Here is a 15,376-nt window from a genome sequence, read left to right on the forward strand (position 1 = left end):
AGCACTCTGGTGTTTATTCCTCCTTTGTACTTCAGTACTCAGCTCCGTGGTTTTGCCTGAATGTATCATGCTTTTATGCACCAAGGCAATGCTGGGCCACAGTCCAGGCCTCTTGGACTCAGTCTAAAAGTTGGCTGCTGAAGTTGCACAGCTAGGCACAGCAGCTTTAGTTTAGGTTTTAAAATAAAACTTCCATCCTTTCTGTTTGTGATGGCTGGTGGCATGACCTCAACATAACCACTATCAGAATACAGTTGTTCAAGTCTGCAGAGAGCCTTTAATGATAACTCAGAGATGTGAAGGACTTTATTCAATTTCACAGCCCTTTTAATTCCAAGACACTATCTGAGCAGCACTACTCATCCAAGAATTAGATGTGGAAGAAGAGCACAGGGCTGATCACTCAGCTTTACACACTTCACAAAAGTAAATAATCCAAAGTGTATTACTGTGCCCGCACTTTTTTGGGTGACTGGGGAGTGGGTGCTCACTGCTGCTGTCCTCATAAAGAGACAGAAGAGCCTCATTCCACTCTCTGTGAGGAAATCCCTCTTTCCTTATGAGCCCAAGATGAAAAATTGCACCAGAAAAATAATTACTGCCAGGAGGTGACTTTTGCAGGGTGCAGTTTGAGACCTGCATCCTGTGGGAGTGTGCAGACTGCCACTGATCTGGCCTCCCTGCTGCTCTTCCCACACCTTATGCTAGGCAAGGTCACATAACTGTACATGCCTCCATTTCTTTGTGAAGCAAGGCTGAACATTAAATAGCAATGGGTAAAAACATATATTAATAAATAGCTAAGACCCTTAAAACCTTTAAAAATTATAAATTACTCAACTGATATATCAAGAATTACTAATGAGGGAAGGAGAAGTCAATGATAACAAACCAACACAGTGTCTCCACACTCTGCTGAGAGAGGCAGCTCACTGAGAGAGGTGAGGCTCCTCCCATGCCTGGTGTACCTGGCAGGGCTTGGCAAAACATTGCTGGAGACACTGCTTAGAAATCTTCATCATCGAAGGTCTCCGTGCACCGCAGCATCACGGTCTCATGATCATAGTGAAGGTCTTCTTCCTGAAAGCCCCCCCAAAGTCAAGCAGGATTAAAAACCAGAGGAGTTCATTGAATTTCAAATCTACAGTGAGTTGGTCAAGAGCTGATGTACCAGAAAATGCAGCATGAGCCCTCCCTCCTCTCTGAATCAGCCACCAGCACTTGATGAGTTCCTGAGGTGCCTGATGAAAAAAGGCTCAAATTTTCTGCCAATTTCTTTCTAAAATCCCTGAGCTCCACTCTGTGTCTATTTACATCATCTAGACAGCTGTTACTGACTGTGGTAGCAAGTTTGTCACATAACAGGCTCTGAAGGTATGACAGCTTCTTTGAGGCCTTAACTTCTACCCACTTCAGGCTTTGCTCCACTTTTAGCAACAGAAGGAAAGGGTCTTCTCTTTCACCAGTTTACAGAGAACAAGTGGCTCTTGAGAAATCAAAGTCTGGAAGATAAAAGTATTCATGCCTGCAGTCCATCTAGTCCACCTTCTGCATTGATGCAAGACTCTTCAGTGAAATACTGCTTTTAAAAATAGGTGTTGTTTGAAAGTGTATAGCTTAAGAAGCACAAAATACCACTTGCTTGTCAAGGGACTCATCTAAAATCCATAATTTTAAAAGAAAGTGTGCCTTTGAAGACACAAAGGTGCTCAGTACTATTTAGAAAAAAAACCCCACTGTGTTTCATTTAGGTAAAACCTTTGGATCTCAGTCTAAATTAACTCTTTACTGCCTTTGCTGCTAAGCTTCTCTTATGATGTGACCTTAAAACAACAGCTCTTGAAAAATTACAAGATTGCTTAACTAATCTCATGCTCAGAAATATTTCTCTATCATATACTGTAGAAGCATGTTCCTGTTCTCATTTTGGGGTCCCTGCCCTTTTAAGAGTTCTCCCTTTCCTTGTCCAAATTATTTCCCCTCTCCTCTTGTGTGAGTCTTTCTGAAGCTTTTTATTCCAGTGGGGTGCAAGCCCCTGGCAGCCTTGAGAGCCAGGGCAGCGGCTCAGGAGGAGCTGTGCTCAGTAGCTGTGACCATCCACAGTCCAACAGCAGGAGCTGCAGTTTGTACCTGCACAGTTAACCAGAAATGACAGAACATGGCAGTGCCATGAATGACCAGCAATAAAATCCATCACCTCATCGGCTCTGCAGGTGAAAGGAAAGGAGACCATGGGCTGCCTTTTGTATTTCAGTGGGGTCCCATCACATGCCTTACCTTGGTACTTACTGTACTTGCTACCCACCTCTGTATCTCCTACAAGGTGTGTGCACAGTGTACTGGGACACTGCTTTATCCTTGAGATAATTTGTGCCAGCACTGCCCAAACTCCTGTGCTAGCATGGCACCAGCACAGGGAAGGGGAATGGTCTGCAGAGGTTCAGTCGGGTAAGGGAAGCAGGACGGGTTCCTTTCCCTGTCAAGTCCAGCAGTCTCTGATGCTCTGAGCAGCCCAATTTCTGGGGGAAGGTGAGTAGCCTATACTGATCTCTCTGCTGCTGCCTGAGTTGGTGTGTTTCAAGCTAGCTGGAACATCTTCTATCCCTGCTCTGCAACCACTTTCATAACTGTCTCAATCTGTTTGCTTTGAGATGGATCCGAATTTCTGCTCTCAAAACAAAAAATAGCTTGTCAGTCACATTTTCCTTTTTCTACTCTTTTGCCTCTTGGCAGCACTGTCTAGATGTGTTGTTCTGCACTCTTAATCAAAACCGATTGTGACCTTCATATTATCTGGGTGATTTCTGCTCAAATTCCCTTTTTATTGTCTTATCACAGATAACTAAAAGTTCCTGTGTAAAAGAACCCTTTGCAGCTTTTTATTTCCTTTTAGATCTACATAGTACAGTCAACTGCCAATTTCCAGTACTTTGGGCTCTTTTGGTGCTTGCCTTCCCATCGCTCCCAGTCTTATTTTGAATTTTCCTCTTTAAACCTTGAAAGAGACACTACCTGTTCCCATACCACCTCATCTGGGAGCTGTGACATGGACTGGGGCTCACACATAACCAGGCAGCCCCAAGCAGAAGGACAAGATGAGACTATGCCAGGCATGACACTCACAAAAGAAATTTAAAACCAGAAAATGCCATATCTTGCCTAAAGCTTTTCTTTCTTTTCTAGGCCTGCTGAGTTCATATTCATTTACTTAAACACAAGAAGAGCTCTGCTCTTACACAGAACATAGCTAGTCACAGACCAAAGGGCTGTGGAGATCAGTGTCTGGTCTCTGACAACAGCCAGCAGGGGAAGTTTTGAAAAAAGTGCAAGAATTGGGCACACAGTGTGCTTGGTTTTACAATAAAACACTTGTACACTATAGCAAACTGTGCTGTGAGGCCCTCCTGCACTGGGTATTGAACCTGGACCTTCAGATTTAGTAATTGCCCATGGATTGATGACCCTGGAGTCTAAATGTGGTAATCTGTATGTGCAAATAGTTTTAATATGTTGTTTGTTCATTTTATTTAGTGCTTTCTAGTTCTTCTAGTATTAGACACAATGAGTAATCATTCTGTGTACTGCATCCACACCATGTACGAACAAAATAATCTTGCAGTACCCCTCAGTCTTTTTTTTTTGTAGAAAAGTCCTACTCTTGACAGTATTCAATGCCTTTTCCTGAGCTTGCTGCCATTCTCTGCACCTTCTCTAGTGCTACTCTCTCCAGGATGGGGAACCAAAGGGCACACAGCAGTCTCTCTGTGACAGGTTCAGACAGTGGTGCAACATCAGTTGCTGCTTTGTTTTCTGTCTCAACTACCCCTCATCACAAACCTTCTATTTTCCTTCAAAGGAGCATCTGTTCAGGTACCAAAGACCAGGTGGGAACTGGGCAATAGAAACCAACAAACCAATGGCTGCTGTGGAGCTACCACTGACTCTGAACCAGAACAAGCTCTGCCCTTTCAGTTCTTTACCCAAGTGCAAGCTCTGAGCCACCTCCATGGCAGGGAGACAAGAAGGGGAGGAAGAACAATGCAAACACAAAGACTTCTGGCTCAGCAAACCTGCAACAGTAGGCTGAAGTTAAGGGGAATCTCGGGAGCTTTTCATCAGCTCTTTCATGAACACGAATATCCTGCTTCTAGGGCCTGCCAGTGGAGGGCTCAGGGCAGGGAGCCTGGCTCCCAGACAAGCAGGAGGTGGCTCTACTGAGCTCAGAATGAAGCAGCTGGGGGTTGCTGGAGAGCTGGAAAGTGAGCTTTGCCTGCTCAGAGGAGATCACTCAAGCTTTTCACAAGGAACTTTCATGCAAACAATAATAATAATAATAATAATTTACAATTCCTCATGTCATTTGCCATTTTGAATAATATTCAAAGCAGTGCTCACTCACACTTAACCTCTTACAAAGGCAATCCTACTGGCCTTTTGGAATGACACATCTAAAATGGTGAACCCCAAGTTCTTTTTGGAATCATTCTGGACAATATGACCAGAAACACTGAATACAAAAATTCCTTTCTGACATAGCTCCTGAAATACATTGCTCTGAAATTCACTGCTCCTTCTGGAAGGAATCCTTTGGCAAGGCTTACCTGGCAAAACTGTGTATTAGTGAAGAAGAGGTGTTTTAGGAAGTCAGTGACCTGCACATAGAGTCTCTGGTGATCCTCTGGATTTTCAGAAGTGCAGCTTGCAAATGCTGAACTGAAAATGGAATTGGATACTGTATTTAATTTTCTGTTCTGTTATCCTTACTTTCTCTCCTCCATCTTTTACTTATAAATAAAAAAAAATTCAAACTGTTTTCAAGATGGTTCTGATATTAAAGACAATAGCAAGACAGGGAGGAGTTGTGATGGATGCATTGATGAGATAGTGTTTGCCCAGTGCAAGGCAGATATGTAAGAACAGAGAACAGAAATACAAGAAATGGGTGTCACAAGAAGGAGATCTGCTGACACATTACAGCATGGTAACACTGTTTTGGGCAAAAGCAAATATCCATGTAAAACAGCCAGCAACAATGGTTATTTGGGAGTGTATTTGGTAGGGTTGTTCAGAGGAACAGCTCTGACTTCTGTAAAGTTTTTGAGTGAATGCAATAAGGTGTGATGATGAAATGACATGTTAGCTATAACTGGCAGGTGTGTTCTCAGGTAACTGTGGCACAAAGCTAAGCTTTTCATTCTAGACCTCACCTCTGTATTCTTCCTGGGATTTTACAAAGTTCTGCCATCACAGCTCTGTCCAGAATTACAAGGTGCAGAACAACAGGCAAGAAAGAGAAAACAAATGTTGACTATTGAAAAACCAAACTGATTTGGGACCTAAAACAGATTTAAAAGATTATAGCAATACTTTGCAGTATTAAGGAATACTTAATCTTATTTTAAAAGCAAATGGAAATTGTGACCTAATAAATGTTATTTAATAAATAAATATTTATTAAGGTTTTTTATCCCTTCAAGTATATTTTGATAATCAGCCAAAACAACCTTATTTTAATTTATTCCCTTCTGGAAGTGCAATCTGGAATGGTGGTGAAAGGAAGAGATTCACATTTAATATCACTCTAAATGTTGAAAAATAAGTAGAAAATGGGATTAAACCCCCACAGATTAAAAACATTATTTGCAAAGAGAAACAATCTTAAAAAAGACTAAGTAGCAAGAATACATAAAAGATGAATCATCATGTGATTTTCCTCTTGAGGAAAACAATGCTTTTCTTTCTTTGGTCTACTGGGAAAAATCAAAGGCAGTGCCAGCTTTGTATCTGACATGTTCTCTTCTAGGTCACTCATCTGAACTGAAGAGGAAGGAGATGTTATTATTTAAAAGGTTCTGTGTTTCTTTGGTGTTACTGTTCTGGTCAACCACACTTTAACCTTATCACCTCCATGTGACTGAATTAGGGTAAGAGAAGGGAGAAAATGTTGAAAAATTATCATTTTTGTTTCATTAAATGAGAGTATGGCTTATGATTAACTGATTTATTAGGGAATGCCTCTTGGTCCTCACAGGCCTGGTAAGTGAGAGAGAAAAAGAAAACATTACAAGTATTGTAAACTGAAAAGACAGAGAGCTGTGCAGAGTGGCAAGGAAAATCAGAAGGACCCCAGTTATCCTGAAGTGATGGGGCTCTCAGTAAGTGATTGTTACCGATTCTGCTGTAAATGACCATTAGTTGTTTCACTTTTTCCCCTTAGAAGGAAGTATTATTGTGAGCACAGCTGCTGGAGGCTGCTATTCTGACCATTTATTAAAAAAGCTGTTGTCCTACTCCACAGAGCACTTGCCATGGACTGCTGACAGTGGGCTATGAATGTATTGTGTCTGCCAAAAGGGGTGTTTGTAATTTACCTCTGGCTGGACAATCCCTGAGCCTTGCTTCTGTCAAGGAAACCAGCAGCAACATCAAATGCATCTTCAAACATCACCTAGCAGAGAAATTACTTCAGATGTCAGCATATCCAGCCACCTAAAAAGGTTTACCTAGGGCATAATTTTTAATAATGAAATCTTTAAAAGCATGATATTCTTTCTTTACATTTAACAGGTATGGTTACAGCTAGAGTAAACCAAGAGATTTTGTGGAGGCAGGAATAATGTGGAATAACTGTATTTCATGGCTAGGAGCACAAGGTCAGTCCACTCCCTTAAGCCTGTGCTTCAACCTCTAGGAATTAGACTTCACATTACATCTCCAAAAAAAAAAAATCAGTGAAAACCATGAATTGTATCAGTGCCTTAGAGACTCAACTGTGGACTGCTGCTTATGGCTGGAGATCTCAGTCTCTCCAAAACTGACTCCAGTCAGACAAAGGAGTTTGGATGCTCCTTATGCCAGACCACTAAAGTCATTAGTTCACTCTGCCATAATGCAGCTCACACACTCTCTGTGCCAGAAATCCCATACAGGGAACATTCCATGACATTTCCTGAGGCAATGAGCAATATCAGTTGTGTCCTGTGACTCAAAAAGAACATTCCAATGCCATTTACTTACATGCTAAACATCTGTCCCTTCCTTCCAGCTAATGAAATTACACATACCTCTTTGAGCAGCTACTTACTCCAGCAATCACTGCTCCAGGAACCATTGATAGAACTGGCTGTTATTTACTCAGTCTCTTATTAATAAATGCTCTGGTCTACTCAGTCACTGACTTCTTGGCTCTGCAGAGGTGCATGGTACAGGCAGTCATTGGCCCTGTACCACTGGCACTGGTCTAAAAATACTTTCTCTTTGCTACCAAGTGCTTTGATGAAAAAATCCCACCCAACCCAAAATACAGGAGGCTTTGGCAAACTAGGTATCCCTTCTGGATTTAGATCATCTGTGCTCTTTGGAGAGTGTGCAGAGCACAGTAACTGTGTAGCTCTTGTTCTTGCTCCCTGTCCCTGGACCAAGGTAGGGCAAACTGAACTGTTACTTAGCACAGAAACTCCACAAGTCAGTGGAGACTAGCAGGATTACTACCACTGCCCTTCTGTAGCTCACTAGGTATCTCACCAAGAGAAAATCTGGTGCAGACATTTACTCAAAGACTGCTTATTGTCTCCATGTACGCATTCAATGATCTTGAGAAAATGTAGTTACAATTACTGTATGCTTGCAACTAAAAGCTGCAGAGTCAATCAGCATCTGAAAGCTTGGAGTTTCAGAGGCAGACTATGAATGTTGCTGAGCACTTACTTCCTCTGGTGTGGAGACTGAGGAACCACTGGCTTCCTCACTGTTACCTCCGCTGTCCCTCACACTACCTTCAGTGCAAGCAGGCTCTGGGCAAGCAGCCTTGGGATCCATGAGGAAATCTCTCTGGCTACAGTACTGCAAGATGCTGTCCCTGCTCTCTTCAGAAAGCTCTTGCCAGAGATGGGAAATAGCTGTGGAGACCTCAGGAAGAGGCACCTCTCCGGTGCAAACAATTCCATGCTCTACCAGCAGGTCCACTGTGTGCTTATAAAAATACAGGTATCTGGAAGGAAAGGAAAGGAAAGGGAGCATCTCTTAAGAGCAGGCTATAAGGCAGCCATCTACTGAAAATCAGCAGGACACCAGGGAGTAGCTGTGATCCATAACTACTTCACTGACTCTGCCTCCCAGACTTCACACAATTACTGAACGCTGCCCAACACTGACAGTTTCACCTGCAAAAAGCAGGCTCCAGCTTCAGCCTCAGCAGGATTGCCTCACAACAGAAGCTCCAGGCACTGCAGGTTGTACAGGCAAACCTCATTCTGGAATTTAATACATTTTCACTTACTTGCCTTTGTATCCTTTGAACCTTTTGCACTGCAAGTGACTTTTTATGCATTTACTGGCATTGCACTGCACTTTAAAGCCCTGGCTGAGGTTGTATCCTGATCCATTAGGTACTGTACATACAGACAGACAGACACTGCCCCAGGTCTGGATGCTCTGACTTATCCATGGGAGCTCCATTTCCTCCATTTAACATCTAACACTGACTTCTATGCTGTCTGTAGTGAAACTGGTGGTGGAACACAGGGGTGATAATTTCAACCCAGTGACTAAATCTCAGAACAAGCCTGCTTCTTCTGTTAGCACTGTGTGGCACAGGATAATAATGTCTACTTCAGAAAGCAGCACTGAAGGTTATTTTACATTAATTAAATGCTTAGAGAGTCTCAGACAAAAATAAAAAGATCAAAGGAGTATAAACCAAGAGCAGATAAACAAACAGCAGTCATTTGCACTATGTTTGGGCTCAAAATGATTCCTTGGAAGATGTCCCACATGAGCACATTTCCTGATTAACTAAACTGTATTGTATGAGAAAGTAACTCAAAAGAAATAATTCTTTTTTATTTGTAAATATTTGTTCCAGCAAACCAATATTGAAAATATAATTTTGTAGGTAAACATAAACCTGTTTAAACCCAAGTTTCCACACTCTGGAGTATTTTCCACCACTGCTGGAGACAAAATACTGGAAGGGGAATAAGTGCTCTCATGTTAAGTATTGCACTCACTAAGGTTTCTGGATGTCCAGCTCCAAACAAAGGACCTGGAATTTCTCAAGCAGAAGAACATGAACCACCATTAGAATGCTCTGCTAAAGAAATTAAGCTTGAAGCATGAGTCAGCTATTTCCTTCCCAGCTGGAAGGAGCCAACCACATTTTGCACTGGACAGAGTATTGTGAAGTCCTACCAGGGTATCTCCTGCTGCTGAACGTGGGAAAAAAAAAAGTCAGCCAAAGCTCAAAGCATTTCTGATGCTTCCCAAATAATCTGATTAAATGGTCACCAAAAGGCTATTGCTTTCTTTGCTGAAGAGTCCTTGTCGTTCTATGCCTGTTATAAAAGTCATTTTTTGACAAGAATTAGCAACAAACCAAATGCAACCTGCCCTAGGACTACAGGATAAGTGCCAGAGTCTACACAGTACAGGCCCTGGTCTACCGGGTGAGTAAAGAACATGAAAGGCAGGTGTCAGTGGCTCTGTCCTGCAGTCTTTGATGAAGCAGATTTTTCTAATCCTGAAAATCTTGATTCAGCACCTTTCAAGGTCTTCTAAACGATACTTTAACTACAGCCACCTCCAATTCTAACAGGAGCAAAAGGAGAGAAGGAGCAGGAAGCTGGTGCCATCTGCTGGTCCAGCTGCAGTCTCCTTTTGAGGAAAAACCCGGTGATCAGAGGGATTTTTAGAAATACACAGCAGTTCAAAGCAAAAGAGAAGGAACTGCAGAAGTTTTTGGTTGTGGTGGTGATGCCATGGAAGAGATGCCAGCTGCAGCTCTGGATTCTCCTGCACTGCATGCTGTTAGCTGTGGAATGGTTAGGGTGAAATTCACTGCTTGATGGTATAGGATAGATTGCACATGCATCTATTTCTCATATCATGGCAATCAAATAATCATTTATCCTGCTGGAAATGCAGGATAAAACCTCTAAATGTTGTCTGACAGGAAAGGGAAGAACATGGAGTACAATACTCAGTTTTAAGACATCACTAACTTTGGAAAAAAACAGTAATTTTACCATTATGACTTCCAAAATAAATACATGGACAACTGACATGAGAACTTAGGAGCTTAAAAGGTTTACAGACTCACATCCACTAGCTCTAAGTGTAGCACACGAGTGTTTAGGTTCCCCTCCTTCCCCAGTGTTGCAGACAATTTTGCATTGTTGCAGAATGCATTCTGGCATCTTCCAGACAACCCTTATTCTGCAGCCCAGAGGCTGAGGACTGTAAGATCTTACTTGGTTGAATCCAGCTTTACCCTACTCTGATCCCACTAGAAAAGGACTCCAAGCTTCCAGGAGCTAAGGGTCTGCCTCTGGAAGGGGCAACAGTGTTCAAGCTCCTCCTAACAATGCCATTAGAGGAAGGATGAGCATCCCTGTGAGGAAAAGAATGTGCTTACCGCTGGTTCCTGCACCTCCCTAGAAAACATACAGGCTAGACTCTTGGCAAATTCATCTGGTGCAGCAATTCTTACCCTCCTAAATCTAGCCCCATGGCAGGGATACAGTGGTGAAGTGTGGCAACACAGAGACTGACACACTTGAAAGAAATTTTCTTCTTTTTCTTACAGGGTGAAAAATCCTCAGGGATTTACCAAGGCCTGAAAAGCTGGCAGCTGCTACAGCTCTGAGTCCATCCATGGGCAAGCTGCAGGGACTTAGGAAGTGCTCAGCTTCATCACCAGCAGGGCCACAGTTGCTGGCACAAGGCTTCTGTGAGGCAGACACAGGCTCCAGCAGGGCTGCATGAAAGGCAGTGCCTGGATGCACAGTGATAATTGCAAACAAATGAAAAACTTGAAGGCAATGTGGGGTGCACCTACCGTTCAAATTCCACTAGATCTGGAGATAAAGTGTCTGAAAACTGGATCAATTCTGGCTTCTCATATTCTTCCAGTGTTTGTTTTTCACATTCTTGAAGCAAATACCAGATGGCAGAGTCACTTTCACTCATATCTTCTGAGGCTGATGTAGTGCTGGAAAGAACACAAGGGGGAAAAAACGACATTAATAACTTCTCAACTGGATTAATAATGCCCTCATCATGGTGACTCCAGTGCCTAGGGGCCTTCCTACCAAGCCAGCCTTTTCCTCCTCCTTTTGCTTGTAAGGCAATGAGACATCCTTGCCAGAGATCAGCTACATAGGAGGGGAAAAAATACAAGCACTGACTGGCAATGAGAACAACAACATGCTTAGAATGTGTGTGCACTCCATGGGATTACAGCAGTCCAGGGGAAACCTCCTTGTCCTTTCGTCATGAGGAAAAACCTCTGCTTGGAAATACAGTAGCAATGACAAGGAGTTTCAGAGATGCTGGGATGGAAGCAAGTGCAAAATATTATCATCTTTTCTTGGCTGGTACAAGCCCTTACCTCTGACTGCCGAATTGCCTCCTGACATATTCCTCCCTGACTTCCTCCAAGCTGGATGGGCTCCCATCCTCCAGACTGCAGCTGGCTGTTGTCAGCAGAAAGGTCACTGTCACATCAATGGCACTTTTGGCTTCTCTCTCACCCTCAGCCCCAACCCAGCAGAACACTGTCAACAACTGGTTCTTCACAAGCCAGAGCTTTTCATTAGGCAAAAATGATGTGAAAGAAGAAGCATCTGTCTCTCCTAGAACATAACTAGCACTACTGGGAGTTTATGAACACTGAGGAACTTAGAATCAATGCCTTCTTCCTAACATTGATTTTACAGAACTGGTGGTGAAAACAACCTGCAAATCAAACTCTGGGCACACATTAGTCAATATACAATTTGGTTACCTTATAATGAACAAATTGCATGTGAAAAACCCTGACATCCAGCCTGTGATTCACAAGCAGTATGGATTTTACATATATGTGAGTACATACAAGGGGAAGCTTGCCTCAAACTCCCCTCAACCAGCTCCCTGCTTGTTATCCTTTCAATTTTGCTCTGTCAAATTATTCTTTCTACCTGTGACTCACTTTTATGGGTTATCCAAGGATGTGGGTTCAGATGAGGTTGTTCATTTTAAGCACTGAGATTTCTAATGGATTCAAATTACTGAAGGTGCAAGTCATGTGAATAGCAGGCTTTTTTCTAGCTGACAGGAATTTGGACACTTGAAGGGACAAAAAAACCTGTCCAAAACCTCTGTGCTATGAGCCCCTGGTCCTGCTTGCTGCTAGCAGAGGCAGTGGCCACAGCACTAAACAGAAGGCACATTCTTGGGGGTGTGAGGCCCCCAGCAGGAGCTGCCACAAGTGCAGACAGTACCTGCTGGCCAGTGTCACCGAGGTGTCACAGGCTGTGGGAGAGCAGGGCATGGGGATGGCCTGCCACGCTCAAAGAAAAAAAATGTAGCATCTCTCTCAACCATTTATATCAGAGTACACTCAGAGGCTCCCATTTCCTACCCTAGGAAATCCTTTTACCCCACACCACAGCGTGCTGTTGTGCAGTCTGAGCTCTGGCAGGGCTGGGTGCTGGTGACAGCTGTGACTGGCACTGTGCCACACTGCTGTGGCCAGGAGGAGCACACAGCTCCTGCAGCAGGCTCTGGGTGGAGCCTAAGGATCCAGCCTGGGCACCCATGCCAGCCCCACACCTGCTGGGCTGAAGCTGCCAAGGGTACTCAGGCTGGATGGCCTGCTGCCAGGGGATTGCAGGAATTGTTTCCTCTCTTCACCTGGGAAGGCTGGGAAAGGCTGAGTCAGGGGGGATTTCTGAGACAGATACAGTGCTCAGTGCATTGACAGACCTCTCACTGTCCCTTACTTATTGCTACAACTAAACCCAAAGCTGGCTGTGGTTAAATGCACAATTCCTGTGTACTTCTGTCTCTATTTAACAAATACATAAAAACCAAGTCCAGGCTCTTTGTCCAAGCAAAACTTGCATACAGTTACCTTTCATCTTCAGCAAAGAACACAAGGTTTGCTCCAGCTTCTGGATAGATGTCTTAGCCTTACGCAAAACCTGATACTAAACATAAGAAGAAAACAGAACTGATTGTTCTCTGCTCTAACTACATTCATGTTTTAACATGCCCTTGTTGCTTTGCTTCTCCTTCATGTTTACCTTCATTAATTTCCATGTCTCTGTGAAAATATATTGTGTAAACAGTGTTGTTTCACTAGCTACCCTTATCCATATGAAAAGGGGAAAGAATTAATAAAAGAGTAAACTTCAATAGGGAATATAAATATTTGGGTATCTATTATGCAACACATACACATAACACCCCATCACACAGACATTTGCTACTTAACTCAGATCTTTTTCATCAGCAAATGGTCTTGTTTGGATCGTTCTCTTCTTGGAGCATGTCCAGAAATACCATGCTGTGAAGTCTTGTTGGATGCCTACCAACTTAAGGCATAAGATTTTACTGATGATTTCCCATGAGACTTTTGCTAGGAGAGGTCTTTGCCATGTTCTACATTGCTGTAACCCGATTACAGCAGCATAGAACATGGCAAAGGCTTCTCCTAGCAAAAGTCTGGCTTAACAGGATTAACTTCAGTGCTGCACATCATTCCTCCATCATCCATACCAAATACAACTGAAACCATATGGCCAGTGCATTTAAACACACACAACTCCAAAATATTTCAGGATTTTTGAGCATGGTGAGACCATCCATATCTACCTTGCAGTGCTTTCATGCCGGGTATTTCAGCCAGGCACCAAGCACTAGGATTACAAGCAACCTTCTGTATTGAGACTTTTAAAGATATTAAACTTCCTTGGCTCCCAAGAGTCACAAAGGGGCACGAGACACTGTGAAAAAGCAATTTCAAGGACTGGCATGTGAACACAGCCCCCTTAGACCAGGCAAAGGAAGTCGTTGTATAGTCTTGGCTTTGGGGATCCTGCTGACTTCAGGTTAGCTTGTATCTTGCTCAAACATGGCAAACTGAACTCTTACCTCAATCTACATGAGGGCTAAGGACTTAGCAGGCACAAGCCACAAATAGTGGGATTTAGCATATTCAGGGGACAATTCCTGTCCTAAACAATCATTACTCTCTCTACTTTACAAACTGGAAAACTGAAGGCAACCAATGGAACTAAATGAATCAGTTGCAGAGTTGGGTTGATACTCCTGAGGTTTGCTCCTCTGCCTGAGCATGGTAATTTTAGTCTTTTCAGTAGTGTTTCAAGTAAATTTCATCTTTATAAATAATTTTGCTTAAATAGTTTCTTCCTTTAGTTGAGACCAAGAAACAGTACTGGTGCTTGTTTTTATTCCTGAACTTATTTTTCCACTGTCATGAAGACAGAGTGCACCTCATAAAGCTGAATGAATTATTCCTTTTCCCCTAATTCCTTCTGTCCCTAAACTCACTGCTCTGATTTCAGAACAAAATGCTGTGACATCAGCTTCATCATGGGATCCCTTGGTTTGTTCTCAAAATACTATAAAAGAAAATGCAAAGCCATAAAAATGCTGCAAAAAAGCCTGTAAGAAAAGATAAGGCACATGATAAACTCATGACCCAGCACTACAAACTGGACAACTCGCTTAGGCTGAGTTGGCAGCTTTAAATAAAGAGATCCAGGAAAGGTGCACACAGTGAAATTACACACACATTGGCACCCATAACGACACAGTGATCATCCTCATGGACTGAGGCTAAGCCTGGCTCAGTGTGAACATGCTCATGTACGACAATGATGCAGAGAGAAAGAGTCACTGTTCGCACCTTCGAGGCACAGCTGTCTGACTGGGATAAAACTCTTCCCCGCAAGCTGCTGAAGAGTCTTGCCAGAGGAACCCAGTGGTGTGCCTGTGGCAAGTGCTGCTTTGCCATGCAGTGTTCTGCCTCTTGCAGGCGTCTCAGGGGATTGAGACTCGCTTTGGCATGTGTCTTCCTACAGTCTCCAGCTGTGCCTGTTGAAAGCTGCAATGCAACATTTATTTATACTGAATAAATATCTAAGTGAAGGGAAAGAAATCTTACAGCCTGCACAGTGGATAGACAAAAAGAAAAAAAATCTGGCTGACTGACAAAGGCTTATCTTTCTGTAGAATATAATGGAGTTTGAAATATTTTCTTCGCCTGAGACATACCTGCCTGTTAAGTACTTACTAAAACCTAATTCACCACTAACAATTAACAGCAACCCAGCTGAAGCCAGCCTCCCATCTCCTGCACCCTTCCCTACAATGATTTATGTTTCATTTCCATGGAAAAATCCAGGGCTTGGCTCACAAAGCACTAAGATTCCTCTGCTCCGAGGTGATAAATGACAGGCTTCTTTACAATATAGATTTTTTTTTTTCCCAATAAACTGTGACACATTGGTGTGGGCAACGATACCAGACATACTCTTGCACGAGAGGGCCAGATCCAGGCCCAGCCAGGCCTGCCACAGCCGGAGGCGCC

The 15,376-nt window shown here is 43.1% G+C and overlaps 1 protein-coding gene across 1 annotated transcript; it reads right to left on the reverse strand.

Annotated features, from left to right (window-relative positions):
• Positions 1-456: 456 nt before the first annotated feature.
• Positions 457-14,740, reverse strand: STRA8 (stimulated by retinoic acid 8). Its single transcript, XM_054278745.1, has 6 exons — positions 14,693-14,740; positions 10,835-10,987; positions 7,708-7,990; positions 6,372-6,448; positions 4,602-4,713; positions 457-1,080 (listed from the first exon to the last, which is right to left on the reverse strand). The coding sequence occupies exons 2-6, from the start codon at positions 10,963-10,965 to the stop codon at positions 1,006-1,008; spliced, it is 678 nt and encodes a 225-aa protein (XP_054134720.1). The 5' UTR covers positions 10,966-10,987; positions 14,693-14,740; the 3' UTR covers positions 457-1,005.
• Between the last annotated feature and the right edge of the window lie 636 nt (positions 14,741-15,376).

Source organism: Melozone crissalis, unplaced genomic scaffold (assembly GCF_028551555.1).
Source record: "Melozone crissalis strain CALT ecotype California unplaced genomic scaffold, PUWL_Pcris_2 ptg000004l_1, whole genome shotgun sequence".
Classification (NCBI taxonomy): domain Eukaryota; kingdom Metazoa; phylum Chordata; class Aves; order Passeriformes; family Passerellidae; genus Melozone; species Melozone crissalis.

Excerpts from the sequence above, each read along its gene's own strand:
- STRA8 (XM_054278745.1), bottom strand. The coding sequence starts at position 10,965 with ATGAGTGAAAGTGACTCTGCCATCTGGTATTTGCTTCAAGAATGTGAA. Across the intron at positions 7,991-10,834 it reads GATCTAGTGGAATTTGAACG|ATACCTGTATTTTTATAAGC; the intron begins GTAGGTGCACCC and ends CTTTCCTTCCAG. Across the intron at positions 1,081-4,601 it reads CTAATACACAGTTTTGCCAG|GAAGAAGACCTTCACTATGA; the intron begins GTAAGCCTTGCC and ends GGGGGCTTTCAG.